The sequence below is a fragment of the Hordeum vulgare genome, chromosome 2H (genome assembly GCF_904849725.1).
Source record: "Hordeum vulgare subsp. vulgare chromosome 2H, MorexV3_pseudomolecules_assembly, whole genome shotgun sequence".
Taxonomy (NCBI): Eukaryota; Viridiplantae; Streptophyta; class Magnoliopsida; order Poales; family Poaceae; genus Hordeum; species Hordeum vulgare.
The window spans coordinates 144,148,323-144,171,869 of NC_058519.1; the positions used below are offsets into that span (position 1 = coordinate 144,148,323).

The 23,547-nt window shown below is 42.2% G+C and overlaps 2 protein-coding genes across 2 annotated transcripts; both read left to right on the forward strand.

The window, feature by feature from the left end:
• The first annotated feature begins 218 nt into the window (after positions 1-218).
• On the forward strand, positions 219-5,562 carry LOC123429810 (protein CHROMATIN REMODELING 24-like). The gene is made up of 14 exons (XM_045113798.1): positions 219-319; positions 1,537-1,602; positions 1,759-1,867; positions 2,022-2,072; positions 2,429-2,619; positions 2,777-2,953; positions 3,047-3,253; positions 3,338-3,484; positions 3,581-3,703; positions 4,175-4,264; positions 4,349-4,525; positions 4,626-5,198; positions 5,302-5,413; positions 5,490-5,562. The coding sequence occupies exons 5-12, from the start codon at positions 2,596-2,598 to the stop codon at positions 4,884-4,886; spliced, it is 1,206 nt and encodes a 401-aa protein (XP_044969733.1). The 5' UTR covers positions 219-319; positions 1,537-1,602; positions 1,759-1,867; positions 2,022-2,072; positions 2,429-2,595; the 3' UTR covers positions 4,887-5,198; positions 5,302-5,413; positions 5,490-5,562.
• Positions 5,563-5,630: 68 nt separating this feature from the next.
• On the forward strand, positions 5,631-7,985 carry LOC123429811. Its single transcript, XM_045113799.1, has 9 exons — positions 5,631-5,721; positions 5,838-5,954; positions 6,035-6,107; positions 6,199-6,312; positions 6,441-6,626; positions 6,708-6,782; positions 6,860-6,931; positions 7,001-7,081; positions 7,225-7,985. The coding sequence occupies exons 5-9, from the start codon at positions 6,489-6,491 to the stop codon at positions 7,858-7,860; spliced, it is 1,002 nt and encodes a 333-aa protein (XP_044969734.1). The 5' UTR covers positions 5,631-5,721; positions 5,838-5,954; positions 6,035-6,107; positions 6,199-6,312; positions 6,441-6,488; the 3' UTR covers positions 7,861-7,985.
• Positions 7,986-23,547: the final 15,562 nt, after the last annotated feature.

Consider the following 23,547-nt stretch of genomic DNA (forward strand, 5'->3'; position numbering starts at 1 on the left):
CCATACACGTGTCCCAGTTGCGCGATCGGACGGCTGCTGCTTGGCCGCCATCAAATCTGCCACATCAAGCACTGATGACAATCGGACGGGTAAGAGACTTGCCAGCTCAAGGCCAGCCTGTATATCCTGGGCCCCACTACATGCAACATTGCCTCGTCGCAACAGCATTTTGGTTCGCTCTTCTTCCAGTCGGAGAGCAGCACAGGAAAGGCGAGGTGATCACCTGTTCTTCGTCTCCAAGTTTCCTCCCATCCCATTCCCAACCCTCTCCCCCCATTCTCAACCCTCCTCGTTCGCTGCTTCGCCTCAACAAATTCGGGTGAGATTTTCTCCTCGCTCTCAACCTGCAGTTCGTTCTGGCTTGGAGTCCGTGCTTGATTGTACCTGCGGCCTGGTGATGCTCTTTCAGAGCATGTCGCGCTAGTGTTCTGTAATCTGGAGAGTACTTTGTGAAATTTATCTTTGCCTCCGTTCGATCCTGTTGCATCCTACTCGCGTGCGTCCGTGTTTGTGACGATGCTGCTGCGCTGCCGCCGCTGTATGTTTCCTGCTTCGATTCTGCTCCTGTATTTTGCTCGCGTACCGTGATTTGGGCGCGATTTCCCGGGAGAAAGACCTGAGCACCGTGATGTTTCAGAGCTTCCTGTGTTCGAGTTCTACCGTAGAACTTCTACGATCTGGAGACCATCCCGTGTGTGTGTGGGGGGGGGGGGGGGATTTTTGAGAGCATGGTCTGGTAGTGCTCTACGATTTGGAGACCATTCCGTGGGGGGTTTCCTACCGCGTTTGATAGTGATCCCCGTATTTTGCTCGCGTTTGATTTGTGCTGCTGCTGCTGGCGTTTTTCCTGGCATGCTTATGCTTCTGACGTATTTTGCTTGCGATTTGGTTGCGATTTCCTGAAGTCTCGAGCACTAAAAATCCTGGCCATCTCCGTTGCTTAGTTTTCACGGGACAGTCCATCTCTCTGTTCCCGTTATCTACCGTGTTTGATGGCGTTGCTGTATTTTGCTCGCGTTCTGTGTTTTGGGCGTGATTTCCCGGGAGAAAGGCTTGAGCACGCTGATTTTTGAGAGCATGGTCTGGTAGTGCTCTACGATTTGGAGACCATTCCGTGGGGGGTTCCTACCGCGTTTGATAGTGATCCCCGTATTTTGCTCGCGTTTGATTTGTGCTGCTGCTGCTGGCGTTTTTCCTGGCATGCTTATGCTTCTGACGTATTTTGCTTGCGATTTGGTTGCGATTTCCTGAAGTCTCGAGCACTAAAAATCCATGGCCATCTCCGTTGCTTAGTTTTCACGGGACAGTCCATCTCTCTGTTCCCGTTATCTTCCCAGATCGGGAGGAATTTTATCTTCTCCGCCTTCTCGCTGCTTATTTCCATTTTATTTGTTGTATTAGTACGGATTGTGTCGACAAATATCTCTTTCTGGAATGTTTATGATTCCATATTTTCACCCTCTGTTCGTCCTAACTAATGTACCTTGCTCATGAATGCTGCTAATCAATTCATTCTTTTCCTCTGATTTTCTGCAGGAAATCTGAGGGGAAATTGAGTTTCTCAATAAATGGCATCAGTTCTGAGGTCAAAGAGCTCATCAGGTAGGGTTTTATTACAGTGTGAATGAGAATTGCATGTCATAGTCAACGGTATCATATATTCATATTATCCTGTTTTCAGGATCTAAATACTAGCTTAGTGTATTTCCTAGCATGGGTGCTTGAACTGAATTGAGTTCTTGGTTTAAATTCATACAGTTGCCACCAAGGAGGGATTTGTTGAAGGGACTGATCGCTCATTAGTGGGCAGCCATGCAAGTAAAGGAACATTGTGTTCTGCGACTGGTGTAGACACACCGGGGGGGATGTGAGTATATACTGTTATTAACCAACATCCATTTTTTATCTTGCAGTCAATTGGATGCTTCGTACAATCAGTATTTGGATACATTTTGTTGGTAACGCGTTTATCCTGTCTTCCATCAGTAACTGATAATGGATCTCTCTTTTGTTTGTCGCAGCTGTACCGTTACAAGAAGAACTAGAAATAGTGCTTGACCATGGAAATAAAGGTAAGCTATGAAGCTTACTCCGGCTCTGATTTCATTACACCCCCTTTAAGTGGATGTCCTTCCACGTGTTTTTTTTTATATTTTACTTTGTGGTTATTAAATTACAGCAAGCCATGCTCATTTCGGGTAGGATGGAATGCCTGAAATGGTTTTCTTCCTTCAGTTCTATTCTGCTAGCTTATATTAGTAAAATGTAGTCATGCTGTTTATTATCATATCTGGCCTAACTATGGACTAAGTGGAGAAACATAAACTGCAAGGCATGGTCCAGTGGTCTATGACAGCCAATTTTAGGTTTCTTTTATCATGTATGTTTGTATACTGTGGTGGCGCATTATAAATATGTATCTCTGCAGATGTTGTGGAGTTACATACAATACCCCCTGTAGGGGGGAAGAAGGGAGAACTGTTGAGCCTACCAAACATCTTGTATGAGAAACTAAAGCCTCATCAAAAAGATGGTTTGTTATGGTTATGGGAACTTCATTGTGTGGAGATTCCAGGACGAATAGTTGCCGATGATATGGGGCTTGGCAAGACGTTGCAGGTTATTTTTGTCTGTATTAATAATTCTGCAGTTTTTATATATGTTATATAACGCCATGCTATTCTCTTTTCCAATGGCTATATGAGCCTTCTAATGTGTGGATTTCAAATCGTTGAGTAACTGTTTGTGACATCATACTTTTTTGGTTTTCTTTCAGACATCAACTTTCATATCAGGATTATTTTTCTCTAAAATCATTCAAATGGTCATGATAATTGCTCCAGTTAGTATACTGGAGTCATGGTCAGAGGAATTGGCTGTAGCCGGTCTCAAGGGCCTTGTTCATCATATCTGCAGTACTTCTGATATGAAGGCCTTACAGATTGTTGTAAAGGTTGTCTCTCTTTTTAGAGTCCTCTTTTTATTTCAAGATGCTCATTGTGTGTCCGTATGCTACGGACTTGTGATATGACGCTCTTTGTTCCAGGAGGGAGGTATTTTGTTAACCAGCTATGAGATGTTCACTCGACATCACAAAATACTGGAATCGCCCAGTAGGAGGTGGGATTATGTTGTACTGGATGAAGCACACAGGATAAAGAATTATGAAGCTCATGTTACAAAGGCAATGAAGAGTATCGAATGCACGAAAAAGATTTTAATGACTGGCACCCCCATACCAAAAAATCTTCTGGTATTTCTCTTCCCCTTATCCCTTCTTGACTGCCCTCCCTCTTACCCCTTCTCTGACTGTTATCCTTTTCTTTACTTGTAACAGGACATATATTCTCTGATGGACTTTATCCAACCTGGAATTCTTGGTGATAAAGATACATTCGATGAGAACTTTATGTACCCTATCAAGAAAGGGCAATATTCAAATTTAGCAAAAGGCGATAAGGAGGAATATTTAAAGGCCCTTGCAGTAAATATTATTTATAACTATATTATTGCATCATTGTTTGTTAGTTTTGATATCCTTAATAACATCTAACCAAATTTGTGGGTTGTCCTTGTACAGCGTTGCTGGAGCACCATTTCCCCATATTTGCTGAGAAGAAATAAATCCGTTCTGATAGAAAGTGGGGACCTGACATGCAAAAAACATGATGTCGTTATCTGGTTGAGGCTGACCAAACTGCAGGTAATCTCTTTACTGCTAAGTGCATTATATTGCATGGCGATGTGGTATATGGATCAGACAGAGTGATTATAATTTTGTTAGATATATGCTGCAGAGAGTTTATGTCTTGTATACATGTAACATATATCTTCTATATGTGTGATCTACCTTTATATGTATTCTCTCAGTTTACGTGCGCCTCCTGCACAACCAATTAACACTTTGAACTGTGCTCTCCGACATTACATGTTTATTGCAACTTTTTCATATGCCCCCGTACTTTTAGTTTGTTTAGGCGTGTGTGGTTCAGTTGGGAATACATGCTACATATTGGAGGGGAACCGTAAAATAGCTATTTTATGGGATGTGTGTAGAGTAGCTCAACTCCGAGCTGGTGTTAAGTATCAAGTACCACCATAAGTGTTAGTTGGAAGTATGTTCTTTATTTTTCTTATATTATTTAGTTTAACTTTGTGTTTTTCGGATATTTAGGTCAAGCTTTACGAAAAGTTATATCAGTTACACCACGAAACAACTCAGTTTCGGTCTCAAGAACAGGAAATTCCATTCACGCTGTCAGCGGTAGGCATTAACTGTGTCTGTTCTCAATTTTTGCTGCGCCTATCATCTGACATATATTTAATTACTTTTATGATCTTAAAACAGCTGTATCAGAGCATCTGTAATGACCCTTATTTGCTATGGAAGATACTTGATGATAAAAAAAGTGGACGTCAAGTTAAAAGGCTAGCAGGAAATCTGCTTGAGTCCGTTGATGTTGATAGGCCATCTTATGACAATACACGCAGCTCATGCAAAATAAATTTCATTCTGGATCTCATTGTGAGTTTTTTTAGATCCTTGCTGTATATCCATTTTGTTGAAATCGTAGATGTATATGAATGATATGATTAGGATGCTGTATATCCTCTTATGGTTGCAGAAACAGATGTTTAAAGAAGAGCGAAACCAGCCCAAGTCTGTAACTGAAAACATGCAGGGAGAGGGAAAAGGAAAAAAACTTAAAATACTTGTGTTTTGTCAACAGATTTATATGATGGATAGGCTTGAGGTGATAGCTCCTATTTTGTTCTTTTATGAACTCCCACCTTGTGCTACTTCTATCTTGATACAGTGGACCCATGCCCATAACAGATACATAATTTTATATCTTGTTGTTTTCCAAGCAGGAGGTTCTCAATGATAATGATGTGAGAGAAAAAGGTTCTCAATGATAATGTTGTGTCCCTTCTTTGTTTCGAGATCTTATGGGTTTCAACTCTAGCCTACCCTAACTTGTTTGGGACTGAAAGGCTTGGTTGTTGTTGTTGTTTGTTGTTGTACTCTGTGTCCCTTCTTAAATGTATTTTCACACTGTATACTGTATCGCCGTGTAGATCTTCGGTGTAGAAGATGGACCGTCGATATTTTTACTCAGTGCAAAGGTTGGTGGGGAAGGCCTCAACCTCACTGTGGCCACCAGAGTGATCATTGTTGATCATTCCTGGAATATAAGGTTTGTACCTTCACTTAAGACATTTCCTATAATAATATTGTTTGTAGCCATCAAAAGAAATAACCTTAGCCAGTGTTATATACTTTATTTTTCTCTCTTATAGTGACGATAATCAAATAGCGGATAGAGTTTACAGACTGGGACAAACGAAGGACGTTATAATCTACAGAGTTTTCACTTGTGGAACTGTTGAAGAGCACCTGTATAAAACACAGGTAAATTTATGATGTCATCTTATATTGTAAACAAATATCTTTGTCACATTAAATTTATTTCATATTATTGTTTCAGTTGATTAAAGGGCGACTTGCGGAGGCAATAACAGAAGGAAAAGTGTATACCTCCTTAGTGAAAAAAGAGGTAAACCACGTTCCTTTGCAAGTTGTAATTTGTTTCACACTGTTGGTAATATTCAGTTATTGTTTGAAAACCAGGGTGGAAAGGTGTTGGTTCCTCCAGAAACTTTCAACTGCTCTAAGACTTGTGATTTATTGAAAAGTAGACTAGGAGTCACTCTTGAACTGTAAGGCTGTTCTCCCTTGTCTTAATTATATGATGCTATATGAGCCTACTTTTTCATAGAAGTGTGTAACAACGAATTTATGACAAGACTTATCCTTTGTTTAAAACATTTACCAGGGATAGTGAGCACCTAAGATTTCTTAGGACACACAATCGCGTTTATGGAATTACCAATCAAACACTTGTATTCTCAAAGGTGGAGAAACTACTTGCCGATATATTTTTCGAAGAAAGGTTAGTATCATTTTAATATTATGTAAACTTCTATCTAGAAATGAATACTTGTAGATGCATGACCAGATTTATGTGTACAGTACCTCTGAAGTTAGTGTCCTGAAGAAAAAATCCGGCAAATGTATCAGTGAAACTAAAACAGTATCACGACCGGTAAATATTTTAGTGTTTTGTTTTTTTATGTTTATATTCTGCATGTATTAATGTTTCTCTGCAGATGTAAAAAGATAAATTCATGCCTCAGGTAGTCTCTTGGGCTGGCAGACTCCGCAGTCATGTTCCAAAGAACATTCTCACAAAGCAGCAGGATACGTCACATGTTGTAGTTCGAAGAACATTTCCAATTCCAGCAAATAAGGTGATATAGTGTCTAAGATATGTTTGTTATAGACTGATGTACACTTATGGTTAATGTTATGCTTTTAGTTATGCAGAAGAATCATAATACATCAAAATCAATTGTATGCTAACTTTTAGTATTTTTAGGTTGGTCTTTTGTATGGGAAAGGCGGGACCACCATTCGTAGAATTTCAATGCAATCATCTACATGCATAAATGTGGAGAAAGATACTAAAGATAACAACCATGATCCAAATCGGTCTGTTACTATTGTTGGCACTTTTGAAGATTTTGTGAGAGCAAAAGTATTAATCATGGATGAAATTGACAAGGTCTGGTCTGTTTGGTTTTATCTTTATCCTTTGTTTGATTTTTATATGTAGAACCATAAGTCACTGTGGTTTGCATTGCAGGGTGGTAAGAAAGGTTCTATTCAAGATCTCAGGCCCGGTACCAAGGATGCTTATGTGTATGTACCAGAAGATAAGGTGAGTACCTATTTGCTTATTTAATACAATATCTTAGCGATATTCTCCTTCAAAATTGCATTTGTCCTTGTTTGCAGATGGGTGTGGTTATAGGAAAAGAAGGCAAAACAGTGAAAGCAATGGAAACCCAATCTGGGGCCTGTATCGAGGTATAATTATATTCCTTTGTCTACCTTTTCCTTTGTTTTAAAATGTGAACTGAAAAAACTCCTTTCCAGCAAGTAAATAAGGAAAATAAATTCAGGATCACTGGAACCGCAGAGGAGATTAAAGTTGCTGAATCATTGATTGCTGGCAAGGTGTCTCTCAACATCTGTTTGATTATTTGTTAAATATCGTCATGATGTGATATATGAGAAAATGTAGTTTAGTCATCATTGTTGTCTTGTATAGCTCAACGACATTCTCAGTCTGAATATCTGATGCAGTCCTATGTTATCAGGTGTCAATACCTAGATCACGTCAGTCAAAGCAATCTGCAGGCAACAAAGCTTCATTTCCACAGCCATCACGTCCTGTAGGTGCTGGTGGATCGACAGTTGCAACTGGATCAACTTCTTCCTGTGTGCTTGATGGGGTTATTGGAACTACAAGGCGAGTTATGTTCGAGGGATCAAGTGCAATGGCGCAGTCCCCCGGATGTCTTACTGCAAGTCACCATCCTCCAAGGATTGCACAGACCGCCCAATATCCTCTTGGAACCAGCAATACTCTGAGTATTGCACAGTCGGAGCTTCGTCCGCAAGCATTGGTTCCCTCCCATGGATCTCCTTATCTGTGCAATGATGAGGTTGGGCAGGCTTGTCAAAGTTCAAGGCCATTGTCCCTGCATGAGTCACCTGGATATGGTGTCCAGGCAGCACCATACCGAGGGCCTCTGCCTGGCTATGGTGTCCAAGCCGCACCCTACCTAGGGCCTCTGCCTGGCTTTGGTGTCCAAGCCGCACCGTACCGAGGGCCGCCGCCAGGCTATGATCAGTGGACTGGCTATGATGCCCAGCATGGACCCCGCCATGGTCTGCCTGCTTATAGTTTTCGAAGGCCACCACATCAACGGCGGCCTGCCCCACATAGTTGATGTAACTAATGTAATCTGAGAGATGTAAATTCTGGATGGGTCTGCGTGTAAGCGTTTGTTACATGTTGGTTCTCTAATACTAGAAGGACTTGCAAGATCTCAAAAAATTTGTCCATCAATATTCCCTTGTCTAAGCTGCAAAGCGTGGTTCAGTTTACTGGGAGTATAGTTTTCTTCTTTTCATGCATAGAGCCGGAATTGTAAGCTGCTACGAGTAGTAAGTACAGTACATGGTTCTCTGTTTGTAATGCTCTTTCTTTTTGCAGGCCTCTCGTAGCAATCATGTCTAGAGTAGCTCTTATCAGTACGTGTATTTGGCCGTACTAAAAATTCTTCTAGCTCATGAATCTATTCTGAACAAATAGTCAGTCACCCATGAGTATTTCTGTGGGGACCCCGACTGATAAGTCGTGAGCACCGAATGCACGTCACTAGTAGAAAACAGGGCATTGAGCCAACCACATTGGACCCGGATTGGATATAAACCGGTTCTAAAGGGTCTGTCCGCTGGGCCCCCTCCCTGCAGCAAATGGCCGCAAGGCCTTTAGGACCGGTTTGTAACACAAACCGGTCCTAAAGGTTTTTGGACCGTTTGCTGCAGGGAGGGGGGCCCAGTGGACAGACCCTTTAGAACCGGTTTGTATCACAAACCGGTGCTAAAGGTTTTCTCATTTTTGCAGCAACTGCGGGGCCCCGCTGTCAGACCCTTTAGCACCGGTTTTTGACACAAACCGGTCCTAAAGCCCTCCTCTCCTTCCTCCCCGAGCACCCTATATTCCACCCCATTTTTTCTAGCTCCATTTTTTCTAGCTCGAGCTCAACTCCATTTTTGCTCTCTCCTTCCTCTTGGGAGCTCTAATCCATCCCCATTTTTCTCCACCATTTGTCAAGATTGTTGGCACCCATCGGTCCTACGATTAGCATCAACATTCCCTCTTCCGGTATTGCAAGTTTTGCTCGTTTTCTTGCTCATTTCATTGTTGTTGTGCTAGCTAGGTGTTTGATGAAATGCCTAAGCTAGAGAGAGTTCATCATTTGTTGTGTATACATATGCAATTTGAGCTCAAATTTAATTATGATTTGTGGTTTTTTTTAGTGTCGCGCGCCTTGTCCCCTTCCTCACCGCCGTCGATCGCCCCGTCACCGACACAACCTTGGTGAGCCTATTGTTTTTATTTACCAAAACAAATTTTGATTTGTATGATTTACATATTTACTTGTATATAATTTTCTTATTGTGTAAGATTTTTTTTATATGTATAGCGCCATGGTTTTGATATCGGTCCCCATTGGCCCTCGTCCAGTCTATGATTCGGATGTGGTATATTATCTTTTATAACTACATATTTTCATTTCCTGATTATATGACAATTAATTACGCCGACCAACTTGACATAGATATTTTTATCTAGGAGGTAGTGGAACCGGAAATGCCAATCGACCCTATTGTTGAGAAGTTACACTTAGTCGAACAAGAAAATGTTGGCCTGAAAGAAAGATTGAAAAAAACTGAAGAAAGGTTGGAAAAAACTGAAAGAGAGAAGATGACCTTGGAAAAGGTTCTTGCCGGTGTCGTCGATGGTCACAAGAGCGAGATGGACGCAATGCGTCTGAAGATTAGAAAGATTAGAAAATATGCAATTAGTAAAGAGGCTTGGTATCATTATGCCGTCGGGTCAATTGTTACCTTTGTTGCGATTTTGATCGCATTTGTTGTTGTTTTTAAATGCATTAATTAGAGAGAGTTTTTATGGTTGGTTTCAGTGTGTGTTTTTATGAGAACTATATATGTATGGTCACTACGCTACTTTGGTTTTAACGTGTGATGAACTTTTTGTATTAATTAATTAATTTAGTCATGATGATTTAGCATAATGGTTTTTGATAAATTTATATAATGCAGATGAACCGGCAATGGATGTACAGTGATCGACGTCGTCCCGAATTCCTTAATGGCATGCATAGTTTTCTCAATGTGGCTGAGAAAAACAGGCAGAATGGATTTATTTTTTGTCCATGTAAAAAATGCCAGAATAAGAGGAATTTCCCTAACTCAAGAACCATACACACCCACCTGTTGCAAGAAGGCTTCATGCCAAGTTATTTTTGTTGGACCAAGCACGGAGAAAGAGGGGTTGTAATGGAAGACAATGAAGAAGAAGAGGATAATGATAACTATCCTATGTTCGGTGAACACGGTGATACTGAAATGGGGGAAGACGAGCCTGAACTTGAGGACATTGTTGATGAGTCTGATGATGATCTTCGTCAGGTCATTCGTGAAGAACAGATAAACTGTGGAAGTGAAAACGAGAGGTTGAAGTTGGAGCGCATGTTAGAAGATCACAAAAAATTGTTGTACCCAAATTGCGAAGATGGCCAGAAAAAGCTGGGCACCACCCTGGAATTGCTGCAACGGAAGGCAGAGAATGGAATATCTGACAAGGGATTTGAAAAGCTGCTGAAAATAATGAAGAAGATGCTTCCAAGAGATAATGTGCTGCCCTGCAGTACGTACGAAGCAAAGAAGGTTGTCTGCCCTCTAGGATTGGAAGTGCATAAGATACATGCATGCATCAATGACTGCATCCTCTACCGCGGTCAGCACGAGAATTTAAATGCCTGCCCGGTATGCGGTGCATTTCGGTATAAGATCAGGCGAGATGACCCTGGTGATGTTGAGGGCGACGACCGCCCCAGGAAGAGGGTTCCTGCCAAGGTGATGTGGCATGCTCCTATAATACCACGGTTGAAACGTTTGTTCCGAAACAAAGAGCATGCCAAGTTTCTGCGATGGCACAAAGAAGACCGGAGGGAAGACGATATGCTGAGACAACCCGCTGATGCGTCGCAGTGGAGAAACATCGACGATAAGTACGAGGACTTTGCACGTGACCCAAGAAACTTAAGGTTTGGTCTAAGTACAGATGGCCTGAATCCGTTTGGGGAGCAAAGTAGCAGTCATAGCACCTGGCCCGTGACTCTATGTATCTATAACCTTCCTCCTTGGTTATGCATGAAGCGTAAGTTCATTATGATGCCAGTGTTGGGGAACGTCGCATGGGAAACAAAAAATTTCCTACGCGCACGAAGACCTATCATGGTGATGTCCATCTACGAGAGGGGATGAGTGATCTACGTACCCTTGTAGATCGTACAGCAGAAGCGTTAGAGAACGCGGTTGATGTAGTGGAACGTCCTCACGTCCCTCGATCCGCCCCGCGAACAATCCCGCGATCAGTCCCACGATCTAGTACCGAACGGACGGCACCTCCGCGTTCAGCACACGTACAGCTCGACGATGATCTCGGTCTTCTTGATCCAGCAAGAGAGACGGAGAGGTAGAAGAGTTCTCCGGCAGCGTGACAGCGCTCCGGAGGTTGGTGATGACCTTGTCTCAGCAGGGCTCCGCCCGAGCTCCGCAGAAACGCGATCTAGAGGAAAAACCGTGGAGGTATGTGGTCGGGCAGCCGTGAGAAAGTCGTCTCAAATCAGCCCTAAAACCTCCGTATATATAGGTGGGAGGGAGGGGGCCTTGCCTTGGGGTCCAAGTACCCCCAAGGAGTCGGCCGAGCCAAGGGGGGGAGGACTCCCCCCCCCAAACCGAGTTGGACTTGGTTTGGTGGGAGGAGTCCCCCTTCCTTCCCACCTCCTTCCTTTTTTTTATCTTTCCTCTTGATTTTTCTTCTCTTGGCGCATTGGGCACTTGTGGGCTGTCCCACCAGCCCACTAAGGGCTGGTGTGGCTCCCCCAATGCCTATGGGCTTCCCCGGGGTGGGTTGCCCCCCCCGGTGAACTCCCGGAACCCATTCGTCATTCCCGGTACATTCCCGGTAACTCCGAAAACCTTCCGGTAATCAAATGAGGTCATGCTATATATCAATCTTTGTTTCCGGACCATTCCGAAAACCCTCGTGACGTCCGTGAACTCATCTGGGACTCCGAACAACATTCGGTAACCAACCATATAATTCAAATACGCATAAAACAACGTCGAACCTTAAGTGTGCAGACCCTGCGGGTTCGAGAACTATGTAGACATGACCCGAGAGACTCCTCAGTCAATATCCAATAGCGGGACCTGGATGCCCATATTGGATCCTACATATTCTACGAAGATCTTATCGTTTGAACCTCAGTGCCAAGGATTCGTATAATCCCGTATGTCATTCCCTTTGTCCTTCGGTATGTTACTTGCCCGAGATTCGATCGTCAGTATCCGCATACCTATTTCAATCTCGTTTTACCGGCAAGTCTCTTTACTCGTTCCGTAATACAAGATCCCGCAACTTACACTAAGTTACATTGCTTGCAAGGCTTGTGTGATGTTGTATTACCAAGTGGGCCCCGAGATACCTCTCCGTCACACGGAGTGACAAATCCCAGTCTTGATCCATACTAACTCAACTAACACCTTCGGAGATACCTGTAGAGCATCTTTATAGTCACCCAGTTACGTTGCGACGTTTGATACACACAAAGCATTCCTCCGGTGTCAGTGAGTTATATGATCTCATGGTCATAGGAATAAATACTTGACACGCAGAAAACAGTAGCAACAAAATGACACGATCAACATGCTACGTCTATTAGTTTGGGTCTAGTCCATCATGTGATTCTCCCAATGACGTGATCCAGTTATCAAGCAACAACACCTTGTTCATAATCAGAAGACACTGACTATCATTGATCAACTGGCTAGCCAACTAGAGGCATGCTAGGGACGGTGTTTTGTCTATGTATCCACACATGTAAATGAGTCTTCATTCAATACAATTATAGCATGGATAATAAACCATTATCTTGATACAGGAATTATAATAATAATTATATATTTATTATTGCCTCTAGGGCTTAATCCAACAGTCTCCCACTTGCACTAGAGTCAATAATCTAGCCCTCACATCACCATGTGAATTACATTGTAATAAATCTAACACCCATACAGTTCTGGTGTCGATCATGTTTTGGCCGTGGAACAGGTTTAGTCAGCGGGTCTGCTACATTCAGATCTGTGTGCACTTTGCATATATTTACGTCCTCTTCCTTGACGTAGTCGCGGATGAGGTTGAAGCGTCGTTTGATGTGTCTGGTCTTCTTGTGAAAACGTGGTTCCTTTGCTAAGGCAATGGCACCTGTGTTGTCACAGAACAAGGTTATTGGATCCAGTGCACTTGGCACCACTCCAAGATCCGTCATGAACTACTTCATCCAGACACCCTCCTTAGCCGCCTCCGAGGCAGCCATGTACTCCGCTTCACATGTAGAATCTGCTATGACGCTTTGCTTGGAACTGCACCAGCTTACTGCACCCCCATTAAGAATAAATACGTATCCGGTTTGCGACTTGGAGTCGTCCGGATCTGTGTCAAAGCTTGCATCGACGTAACCTTTTACGGCGAGCTCTTCGTCACCTCCATACACGAGAAACATCTCCTTAGTACTTTTCAGGTACTTCAGGATATTCTTGACCGCCGTCCAGTGATCCACTCCTGGATTACTCTGGAACCTACCTGCCATACTTATGGCCAGGCTAACATCCGGTCTAGTGCACAACATCGCATACATGATAGAACCTATGGCTGAAGCATAGGGGACGGAGCGCATATGCTCTCTATCTTCATCAGTTGCTGGGCACTGAGTCTTACTCAATCTCGTACCTTGTAAAGCTGGCAAGAACCCTTTCTTGGACTGTTCCATTTTGAACCTCTTCAAAACTTTATCAAGGTATGTGCTTTGTGAAAGTCCTATCAGGCATTTTGATCTATCCCTATAGATCTTGATGCCTAGAATGTAAGCAGCTTCTCCTAGGTCCTTCATAGAGAAACTTTTATTCAAGTAACCTTTTATGCTCTCCAAAAGCTCTACGTTGTTTCCAATCAGTAATATGTCATCCACATATAATATTAGAAACGCCACAGAGCTCCCACTCACTTTCTTGTAAATACAAGATTCTCCAACCACTTGTATAAACCCAAATGCTTTGATTACCTCATCAAAGCGTTTGTTCCAACTCCGAGATGCTTGCACCAGTCCATAAATGGATCGCTGGAGCTTGCACACCTTGTCAGCATTTTTAGGATCGACAAAACCTTCGGGTTGCATCATATACAACTCTTCCTTAAGGAAACCGTTAAGGAACGCCGTTTTGACATCCATCTGCCAGATTTCATAATCGAAAAATGCAGCTATTGCTAACATGATTCTGACGGACTTAAGCATCGCTACGGGTGAGAAAGTCTCATCGTAGTCAACTCCTGGAACTTGTGAAAAACCCTTTGCCACAAGTCGAGCTTTATAAACGGTCACATTACCGTCAGCGTCCGTCTTCTTCTTAAAGATCCATTTGTTCTGAATAGCCTTGCGGCCCTCAGGTAGTATCTCCAAAGTCCACACTTTGTTCTCATACATGGATCCTATCTCGGATTTCATGGCTTCTAGCCATTTGTTGGAATCTGGGCCCACCATTGCTTCTTCATAATTTGCAGGTTCATTGTTGTCTGACAACATGATTGATAAGACGGGATTACCGTACCACTCTGGAGCAGCGCGTGATCTCGTCGACCTGCGTGGTTCAACAGAAACTTGAACTGGAGTTTCATGATCATCATCATTAACTTCCTCCTCAACCGGCGTCGCAACGACAGAGGTTTCCCCTTGCCCTGCGCCACCATCCAGAGGGATGAGAGGTTCGACAACCTCGTCAAGTTCTATCTTCCTCCCACTCAATTCTCTCGAGAGAAACTCCTTCTCGAGAAAAGCTCCATTTTTAGCAACAAACACTTTGCCCTCGGATTTGAGATAGAAGGTGTACCCAACTGTCTCCTTTGGGTAACCTATGAAGACGCACCTTTCCGCTTTGGGTTCCAGCTTTTCAGGCTGAAGCTTTTTGACATAAGCATCACATCCCCAAACTTTAAGAAACGACAACTTTGGCCTCTTGCCATACCACAGTTCGTATGGTGTCGTCTCAACGGATTTTGATGGTGCCCTATTTAAAGTGAATGCAGCTGTTTCTAATGCATAACCCCAAAATGATAACAGAAAATCAGTAAGAGACATCATAGATCGCACCATCTCTAACAAAGTACGATTACGACGTTCGGACACACCATTACGCTGTGGTGTTCCAGGCGGTGTTAACTGCGAAACAATTCCACATTGTCTTAAGTGAGCACCAAACTCGAAACTCAGATATTCACCCCCATGATCAGACCGTAGGAACTCGATCTTCTTGTTACGATGATTTTCCACTTCACTCTGAAATTGCTTGAACTTTTCAAATGTTTCAGACTTGTGCTTCATCAAGTAGACATAACCATATCTACTTAAATCGTCAGTGAAGGTGAGAAAATAACGATATCCGCCGCGTGCCTCTACGCTCATTGGACCACACACATCGGTATGTATGATTTCCAACAAGTCACTTGCACGCTCCATTGTTCCGGAGAACGGAGTCTTAGTCATCTTGCCCATGAGGCATGGTTCGCACGTGTCAAGTGAATCAAAGTCAAGTGACTCCAAAAGTCCATCAGCATGGAGTTTCTTCATGCGCTTTACACCAATATGACCCAAGCGGCAGTGCCACAAAAATATGGCGCTATCATTGTTTACTCTAACTCTTTTGGTCTCAATGTTATGTATATGCGTATCGCTATCAAGATTCAATATGAACAATCCTCTCACATTCGGTGCATGACCATAAAAGATGTTACTCATAGAAATAGAACAACCATTATTCTCAGACTTAAAAGAGTAACCGTCTCGCAATAAACAAGATCCAGATATAATGTTCATGCTCAACGCAGGCACTAAATAACAATGATTTAAGTTCATCACTAATCCCGATGGTAGCTGAAGTGACACTGTGCCGACGGCGATTGCATCAACCTTGGAACCATTTCCTACGCGCATCGTCACTTCGTCTTTCGCCAGCCTTCGTCTATTCCGCAGTTCCTGTTTCGAGTTGCAAATGTGAGCAACAGAACCGGTATCGAATACCCAGGCACTACTACGAGATCCGGTTAAGTACACATCAATAACATGTATATCAAATATACCTGATTTTTCTTTGCCCGCCGTCTTATCTGCCAAATACTTGGGGCAATTGCGCTTCCAGTGACCCATACCCTTGCAATAGAAGCACTCTGTTTCAGGCTTAGGTCCAGCCTTGGGTTTCTTCGGCGGATTGGCAACAGGCTTGCCGCTCTTCTTCGAATTGCCCTTATTGCCTTTGCCGTTTCTCTTGAAACTAGTGGTCTTGCTCACCATCAACACTTGATGCTCTTTACGGAGTTCAGACTCTGCGACTTTCAGCATCGCAAACAACTCGCCGGGAGACTTGTTCATCCCTTGCATGTTGTAGTTCAACACAAAGCCTTTATAGCTTGGCGGCAGTGATTGAAGGATTCTGTCAGTGATAGCCTCTTGCGGGAGTTCAATCCCCAGCTCAGCCAGACGGGAGTTCAAGTGGGAGTTAATCTTCCAGATGAGATAGTTATGGTTCTCCAAAGTCACTGCCACCACGCTGTAAGAGCATCGTGATGAACTATAACATATCAAGGATAGATACAATGATCCTTGAGCGATTAGCGATGTTTGACACTGCGAAAGTAGAAATCAAGAAGGAGCATCAATAGTTGATGGTTAGTAAAACCACTAAGTTTCAAGAAAGGCAAGGGCTAGAAGGGATACTTCATGAAATGGAAAAACAGTTGCTGCACTAATGAAGAGACCCAAGATTGAACCCAAACCCGAGACTAAGTGCTTCTGTTATGAGGGGAACGGCCACTGAGGCGGAGCTACCCTAGATGCTTGGTAGATAAGAAGGCTGGCAAAGTCGACATAAGTATATTTGATATACATGATGTTGATGTGTACTTTACTAGTACTCCTAGTAGCGCGAGGGTATTGGATACCGGTTCGGTTGCTAAGTGATTAGTAACACGAAATGAAAGCTACGGTATAAACGGAGACTAGCTAAAGGCGAGGTGACGATAAGTGTTGGAAGTGTTTCCAAGGTTGATGTGATCAAACGTCGCACGCTCCCTCTATCATCGGGATTGGTGGTAAAACCTAAATAATTGTTATTTGGTGTTTGCGTTGAGCATGAACATGATTGGATCATGTTTATTGCAATACTATTATTTATTTAAAGAGAATAATAGTTGTTCTATTTGCTTGAATAATTACCCTCAATGGTTTATTGAATCTCGATCGTAGTGTTACACATGTTCATAATATTAGTGCCAAAAGATACAAAGTAATAATGATAGTACCACTTAGTTTTGGCACTGCCACTTGAGTCATGTTGGTATAAAATGGATGTAGAAGCTCCATGCTGATGGATCTTTGTACTCACTCATTTTTGAAACGTTTGAGACATGCAAACCATACCTATTGGTATAAATGCATGAAGAAACTCCATGAGAGATGGATCGTTTGGACTCGCTTGATTTTGAATCACTTGAGACATGCAAAACATGCCACATGAAACAAGAGAGTAACTTGTTGGGAATAATACATTCTGATGTGTGCAGTCCAATGAGTGCTAAGGCACGCAGTGGATATCGTTATGTTCTTACTTCACTGACGATTTGAGTAGATACACGAGTATTTACTTGATGAATCACGAAGTCTGAAGTATTGAAAAGTTCAATTCTGTTTCAGAGTGAAGTTCGTCATAACAAGAGGATAAACTGTCTAGATATGATCATAGAGATGAATATCTATGTTACGAGTTTTGGTACGCAGTTAAGACAATGTGGAAATTGTTTCGCAGTTCATGCCACATGGAACACCATAGTGTGATGATGTGTCTGAACGTCATAGCCACGCCCTATTTGATATGGTGCATACTATGATGTCTCTTATCGAATTGCCACTATCGATTATGGGTTATGCATTAGAGACAACCGCATTCACTTTAAATAGGGCACCGCGTATTTCGGTTGAGATGACACAGTATAGAATGAGGTTTAAATAAATCTAAGTTGTCGTTTCTTGAAAGTTTGGGGTTGCGACGCTTATGTGAAAAAGTTTCAGTTTGATAAGCTCGAACCCAAAGCGGATAAGTGCATCTTCATGGGATATCCAAAACAGTTGGGTGCATCTCCTATCTCAGATCCGGAAGCAAAGTGTTTGTTTCTAGAAACGGGTCCTTTCTCGAGGAAAGGTTTCTCTCGAAAGAATTGAGTGGGAGGGTGGTAGAACTAGATGAGGTTGCTGAACCATCACTTCAACCAGTGTGTAGCAGGGCGGAGGAAGTTGTTCTTGTGGTGCCTACACTAATTGAAGTGGAAGCTCATGATAGTGATCATTAAGCATCAGATCAAGTTACTACAAACCTCGTAGGTCGACAAGGTCGCATACTACTACAGAGTGGTACTGTAACCCTGTCTTGGAGGTCATGTTGTTGAACAACAATGAACTTATGAGTTATGGAGAAGCAATGGTGGGCCCGGATTCCGACAAATGGCTAGAGGCCATGAAAATTGAGAGAGAATCCATATGTGAGAACAAAGTATTGACTTTGGAAGAACTACTTGATGGTCGTAGGACTATTGAGTAAAGATGGATCTTTAAAAGGAAGACAGACGATGATGGTGACAAGTCACTATTAAGAAAAGCTCGACTTGTCACAAAGATGTTTCCGACAAGACCAAATAGTTGACTATGATGAGACTTTCTCACTCATAGCGATGCTAGAAGTCTGTTAGAATTATGTTAGTAGTTGCTCCATTACTTATGAAATATTGCACATAAGATATCAAAACATTGTTTCCTCGACAGTTTCCTTGAGGAAAGATTGTATGTGATACAACCAGAAGGTTTTGTCGATCCTAAAGATACTAGCAAGTATGCAAGCTCCATCGATCCTTTTATGGACTGGTGCTAGCATCTCGGAGTTGGAATATACGCTTTCACGAGATGATCAAAGTTTTTGGGTTTGTACAAGGTTTATGAGAAAACTTGTCTTTCCAAAGAAGTGAGTGGGAGCACTATAGTATTTCTGATAAAGTATATGTGGTTGACATATTGTTGATCGGAAGTAATGTAGAATTTCTGTGAAGCATAAAGGTTGTTTGAAAGGAGTTTTTCAAAGGAATACCTGGATTGCGCTACTTGAACATTGAGCATCAAGATCTATGGAGATAGATCGAAACACTTAATAGAAGTTTCAACAAGATGTATGCCTTGACAAGTTATTGAAGGAGTTCAAAATAGATCAGCAAAGAAGGAGTTCTTGGTTGTGTTGTAAGGTGTGAATTTGAGTAAGACTCAAAACCCGATGTAGCGACCCGACTCAAAACGAGTCAAGCCTGTGTGCATCTGTGCCATCCCTGGATCGGTATGGTGGCACACACAGTACATCAATGTATATATCAAAGTGCAATCACATGTAAATAGCGTAAAACTGATATATAACTTAAAAATCTCAGCGGAAACAATCAAAGGGAGTGAAGTCCCAATAAACACCAACGACAAGTTGAGTGTAGACCGTAACCCTGAATCGTACTCTTACTCATCGAAGAAAAATAACTGCAGCATAAGACGTTGCAGCCGTGTAGGTCAGCAAATTGAATATGCCGGCAAGTCACATAAGAGAGAGGTGAAAAGTAATCATCTATTCTATATGCATACATGGTAGGTGGGGCTGTAAGTTTTTAGCGGAAAAGCAAAGTTTTCTCCTACAACAATAGAGGGGCTAAAACTAAAATATTACTACGTTGTTGGTTGTTAATGACATGGTTCTGCCAACCAGTTCTCATACCCAAGTTATCAATATTACCCACATCAAATATATAAAATGGTGTTGAGAATTTCAGATAACATCAGTTCCTTTGGGTCAAGTTGTCCATGACCGTGGACACGACTAGTCGATTAGTTTTGAGTACTCTACAGAGTTTTGCACACGTTCCCACAAGATTTGATCGCCTCCGGGTATGTCCTCGCACTTCAGGGTGTTTGAAGACCGGATGATCAAAACATGGTCTTTCAACGGGTCCCTCTGATCCTCGGTCGGTGCCCATCCAATCCTACCTTTCTTCTACATCTGCTAGTACCGCCTGTCCAGAGTCGCCACGTTGTCCAACCAAGCCAGAGCCCATAATGACTTGTGGCTATGCAGGTAAGCCTTGGGTCTTGAAAATATCCGTCCATCTCTTTAAGCCTGGGTGAAGCTTTCCGCAAGATGTCATGGCACTTCTCCATGATTCGCGGGTCGTCCACTGGTTTCTCCAAGGAGCCCATCTAAACCGTCCTTCACCCAGAGTTGCATTGCATCACGATGTCCTGAAAAGTCTTGTCTTAACCGGTCTTGGTTATTAAGTAAATCTCGCTTCACTCGTGATAGACTCTCAACCAGAACCCCGTCTACTCAAGCATAGCATAACATAATTTGTCGTCCCGGGCCAAGTAACAGGGTTGTTGGGGTGCCTACCACATGATACTACATCAAGTAACCATAGTTTTCCAAGTACCTAGTCAACATGCAAATGGGTATAGGATGGTAGAACTACGATGCATAAAACATAGGTGATACATGATCAAATGACTTGCCTGGTGAGGTTGAAGAATAAGAATTATCGTTCTCGAGAAATAACTTGATAGAACTAATCGTCACTCTCCGATGAAATCTATATAAGCAACATAGTATTCACATAAGCACTCACACTAGCAATCATTCTAGTAATCAAATATCGAACAACAATAAAAGTAGATGAAATCAAAACAATATGAAAGATCGAATAAAAATCGAAATGGGAACTTCAAAGAGAGCTAGGGAGTCTTCTAGTACAACTTTCACAAAAATAATTTTTGTCTAACAGAAAATAAAATACTTAAACAACAGAGAATAGAATATAAATTTAACGAAGACAAAATAAAGTATTTTTCATGAAACTATTTTGAAAGTATTTTCAAATGGGAGTTAAACTAGTAGGGAAATGAATTGCAAGTTATTAGAGAACTAGAATTGATTTCTTGATAACAAATAAAAATTAAATTTTGTTTTTGTTTAAAACCTACTGTTATCTAACAGAAAACAAAATATAAACTTTCTCAAATATAAAAGAAACTAATTTAAAAACAACTATAGAAAAAGAAGTAGCTATAATTCTAAAAGAACTAAAACATAATTTGTTTTACATGAAATAATGAGTTAAATCACTCAAACAATTCTGAAACTTTAGCCACTGATAAATAATGTCACTTGGGAACAGTAGCAAAAAGAATCAAATTAAAAGCTATTTTTAAACTCCCAGAATAAGCAAAACAAGCTTTAATTCAAATCTGATCTAATTTAAAATTTATAAATCCAAACATACACAAATTACATATATTCGTAAACTACAAGAAAATTGTGATCTAACGCAAAAAGAATAAGCTTCATTGGACTTCTAGATCAAACGTTATAAAGAAAACAAAAACGGAACTAAATCTGTTACAGAATTAAACTAAAAAACGAAAACGGCGACGTGGCAAGATCTGATTGGCTAATATGTGTGCACGTTTTTGGCTATCTAGCAAGTGGCCGTAAACTAAACAATCTAAGTCAGCTAACAAAAAAAACCACCTGTTCTTTTACAAGAACCGAAGGGGTAGTTTTATTTTAATATATACTGTTGGATCTAGATCTAACGGTGGATCCATCAAAACAAAAAAAACAATACAACCAAAAGAAAAAATAGAGGAAGGAGTTACCTCCCGTGACAGAACCGAGCAGGGGCTGCTTCGGCGATGGGGACGGCTCAGGCGAGGTGAGGAGGGCGGCTCCGGCGGGGTGGGGTGGCGGAGGAGGGGGCGGTGGAGGGGGGTTGCTGTGGGGAGGGAGGCGCTCCTGGGGCGATGGGGTGCAGGGGGGTGTTCCTGGCGAGGGGAAGGTGCAGGGGCTCCTGGTCGATGGGGGTGGGAGCGACGGAGGAGGGTGGCGGCGGGGGGGGGGGGGGGGGTGCGGCCGGAGGGTGTGGGAGGGGATGCTGGGGGTTTCCACGGGCCCTGTTGATGAAGGGGGGGGGCGACGGGAGAGCTCTTGTGAGCTTCTGTCGGCAAAGAAGTTGGAGGTGGTGGCGTCGAGGCTACGGGCAGGGAGGAGAGGAGTTAGCAAGGGGAATGGAACGAGGAGCTCATGGGGGTTCTTATAGGGGCGACGGGAGGCGACGGGAGGCAACAAATCCCGCGAATCGGGGGAGGGAAGCTTCCATGGGGCTTCTGCCATTGCATGGGAAGGAAAGGAACGAGAGGAGGAAGAAGAAGTGTCGGTTGGGCCAATTTTGGGAATGTGTCTTAATGGGCCTACTCTAGTTTCCAAATAATGGGGATTCCTTTCCTATTTTCAAAACCGCAAAGTAAACTTTTAAAAGGGAAACTAAATAAATTCGGAATATAGGGTTCCTATATACTAAAATTATCAGAAAAATAAAATGTAAATGATGGGCATTTTTCCACGGGAAAAATAAAAACTTAAAAAAATGTTTTTCATCCCCTAAATGCTTTATTTCTTTTTGCAAATAATTTTCAAATAAACCCTAGGGTTTTTTTGGTTCAAATACTTCAAATAAATGCCCCTGGTTTGGAGGGTCATGTTCCTCCACTCTTTCTTGCTTGGCAAGATAATAATCCCGGCACTCCGTGAGTGAAAAAGAAAACGAATTTGCGAAACAACAATTGAAAAAAATTCAAATGCCACCTTCATTCAAAATCTTTATAATTTGAAGAAGTCATGTCATCTTCTCTCATTGATTCTAAATGGATGAATTTGAATTCACCGGAGAAGGGGAAAGTCATTTTATTCCCTCTCATTCAAAAGTTTTTGAAAAGTTTCAAACTTCACTCAAGTTTCAATCACTCAATCAAACAAACAATTAATCTAATAATTATATTAACATTCCAAAATTTGGGATGTTACAAACCTACCACACTTAAAATGAATCTCGTCCTCGAGATTCGAAGAGGCTAGAAAGAAAGGTAAGGGTTTGGGGGTCTTCTAACAAATCCAAACTCCGGCAAAGTGGGATGCTACCACACTTAAAATGAAGATTGCTGGTCCCTTAAAACTTTAACAATCCCCTGGGGTTTTGGCATCTGACTCCTCACAGTCTTCATATCTTTCGTTATATTCATAACGTCTCCATCAAAATGAGGGTTCTACTGTTGATATAAGCTTCTTCCGTTACTGGGTCTTCTTAACTGACAGTCTCGTGGTCAATTCTAAATAACCTATCAATGATTCTCATGGTGGTCTACCATTTGTGGTTATCCTACAGAGAGAGGGGTCTTGGTTTCATCCTCACCGTAATATTTCTTACGCGTGACAACAAGTGCCATGTACATGGGCTTTCATCATACCATTCTAAGGCTTAAAAAAAAGCTTCAAAGAACGTCGTCTCTCTCTGTGGGTAAGTCTCTCAGATTTACCATTCCGAATAGCAAGATAAATGGTAAGAGTAAGTCGTCATGGTGATCAATCCATTCCGCACCCAAATCATTTCTCTGTATAAGGTTTATCGAATATCGCATTCTAACACTTGGGCATCCTCACAAGCGTTGCAGGGTTTCTCTTGTCTACGAATGAAGTTCGTGTAATCTATCGGTTTTGCAAGCTGAACAAAACATCTAACGTATCTTCACAACTCTCAGGTTTTTCGTATGCTCCTAAGAAAACGTTTGCTGATCCCAGTTTCCTTC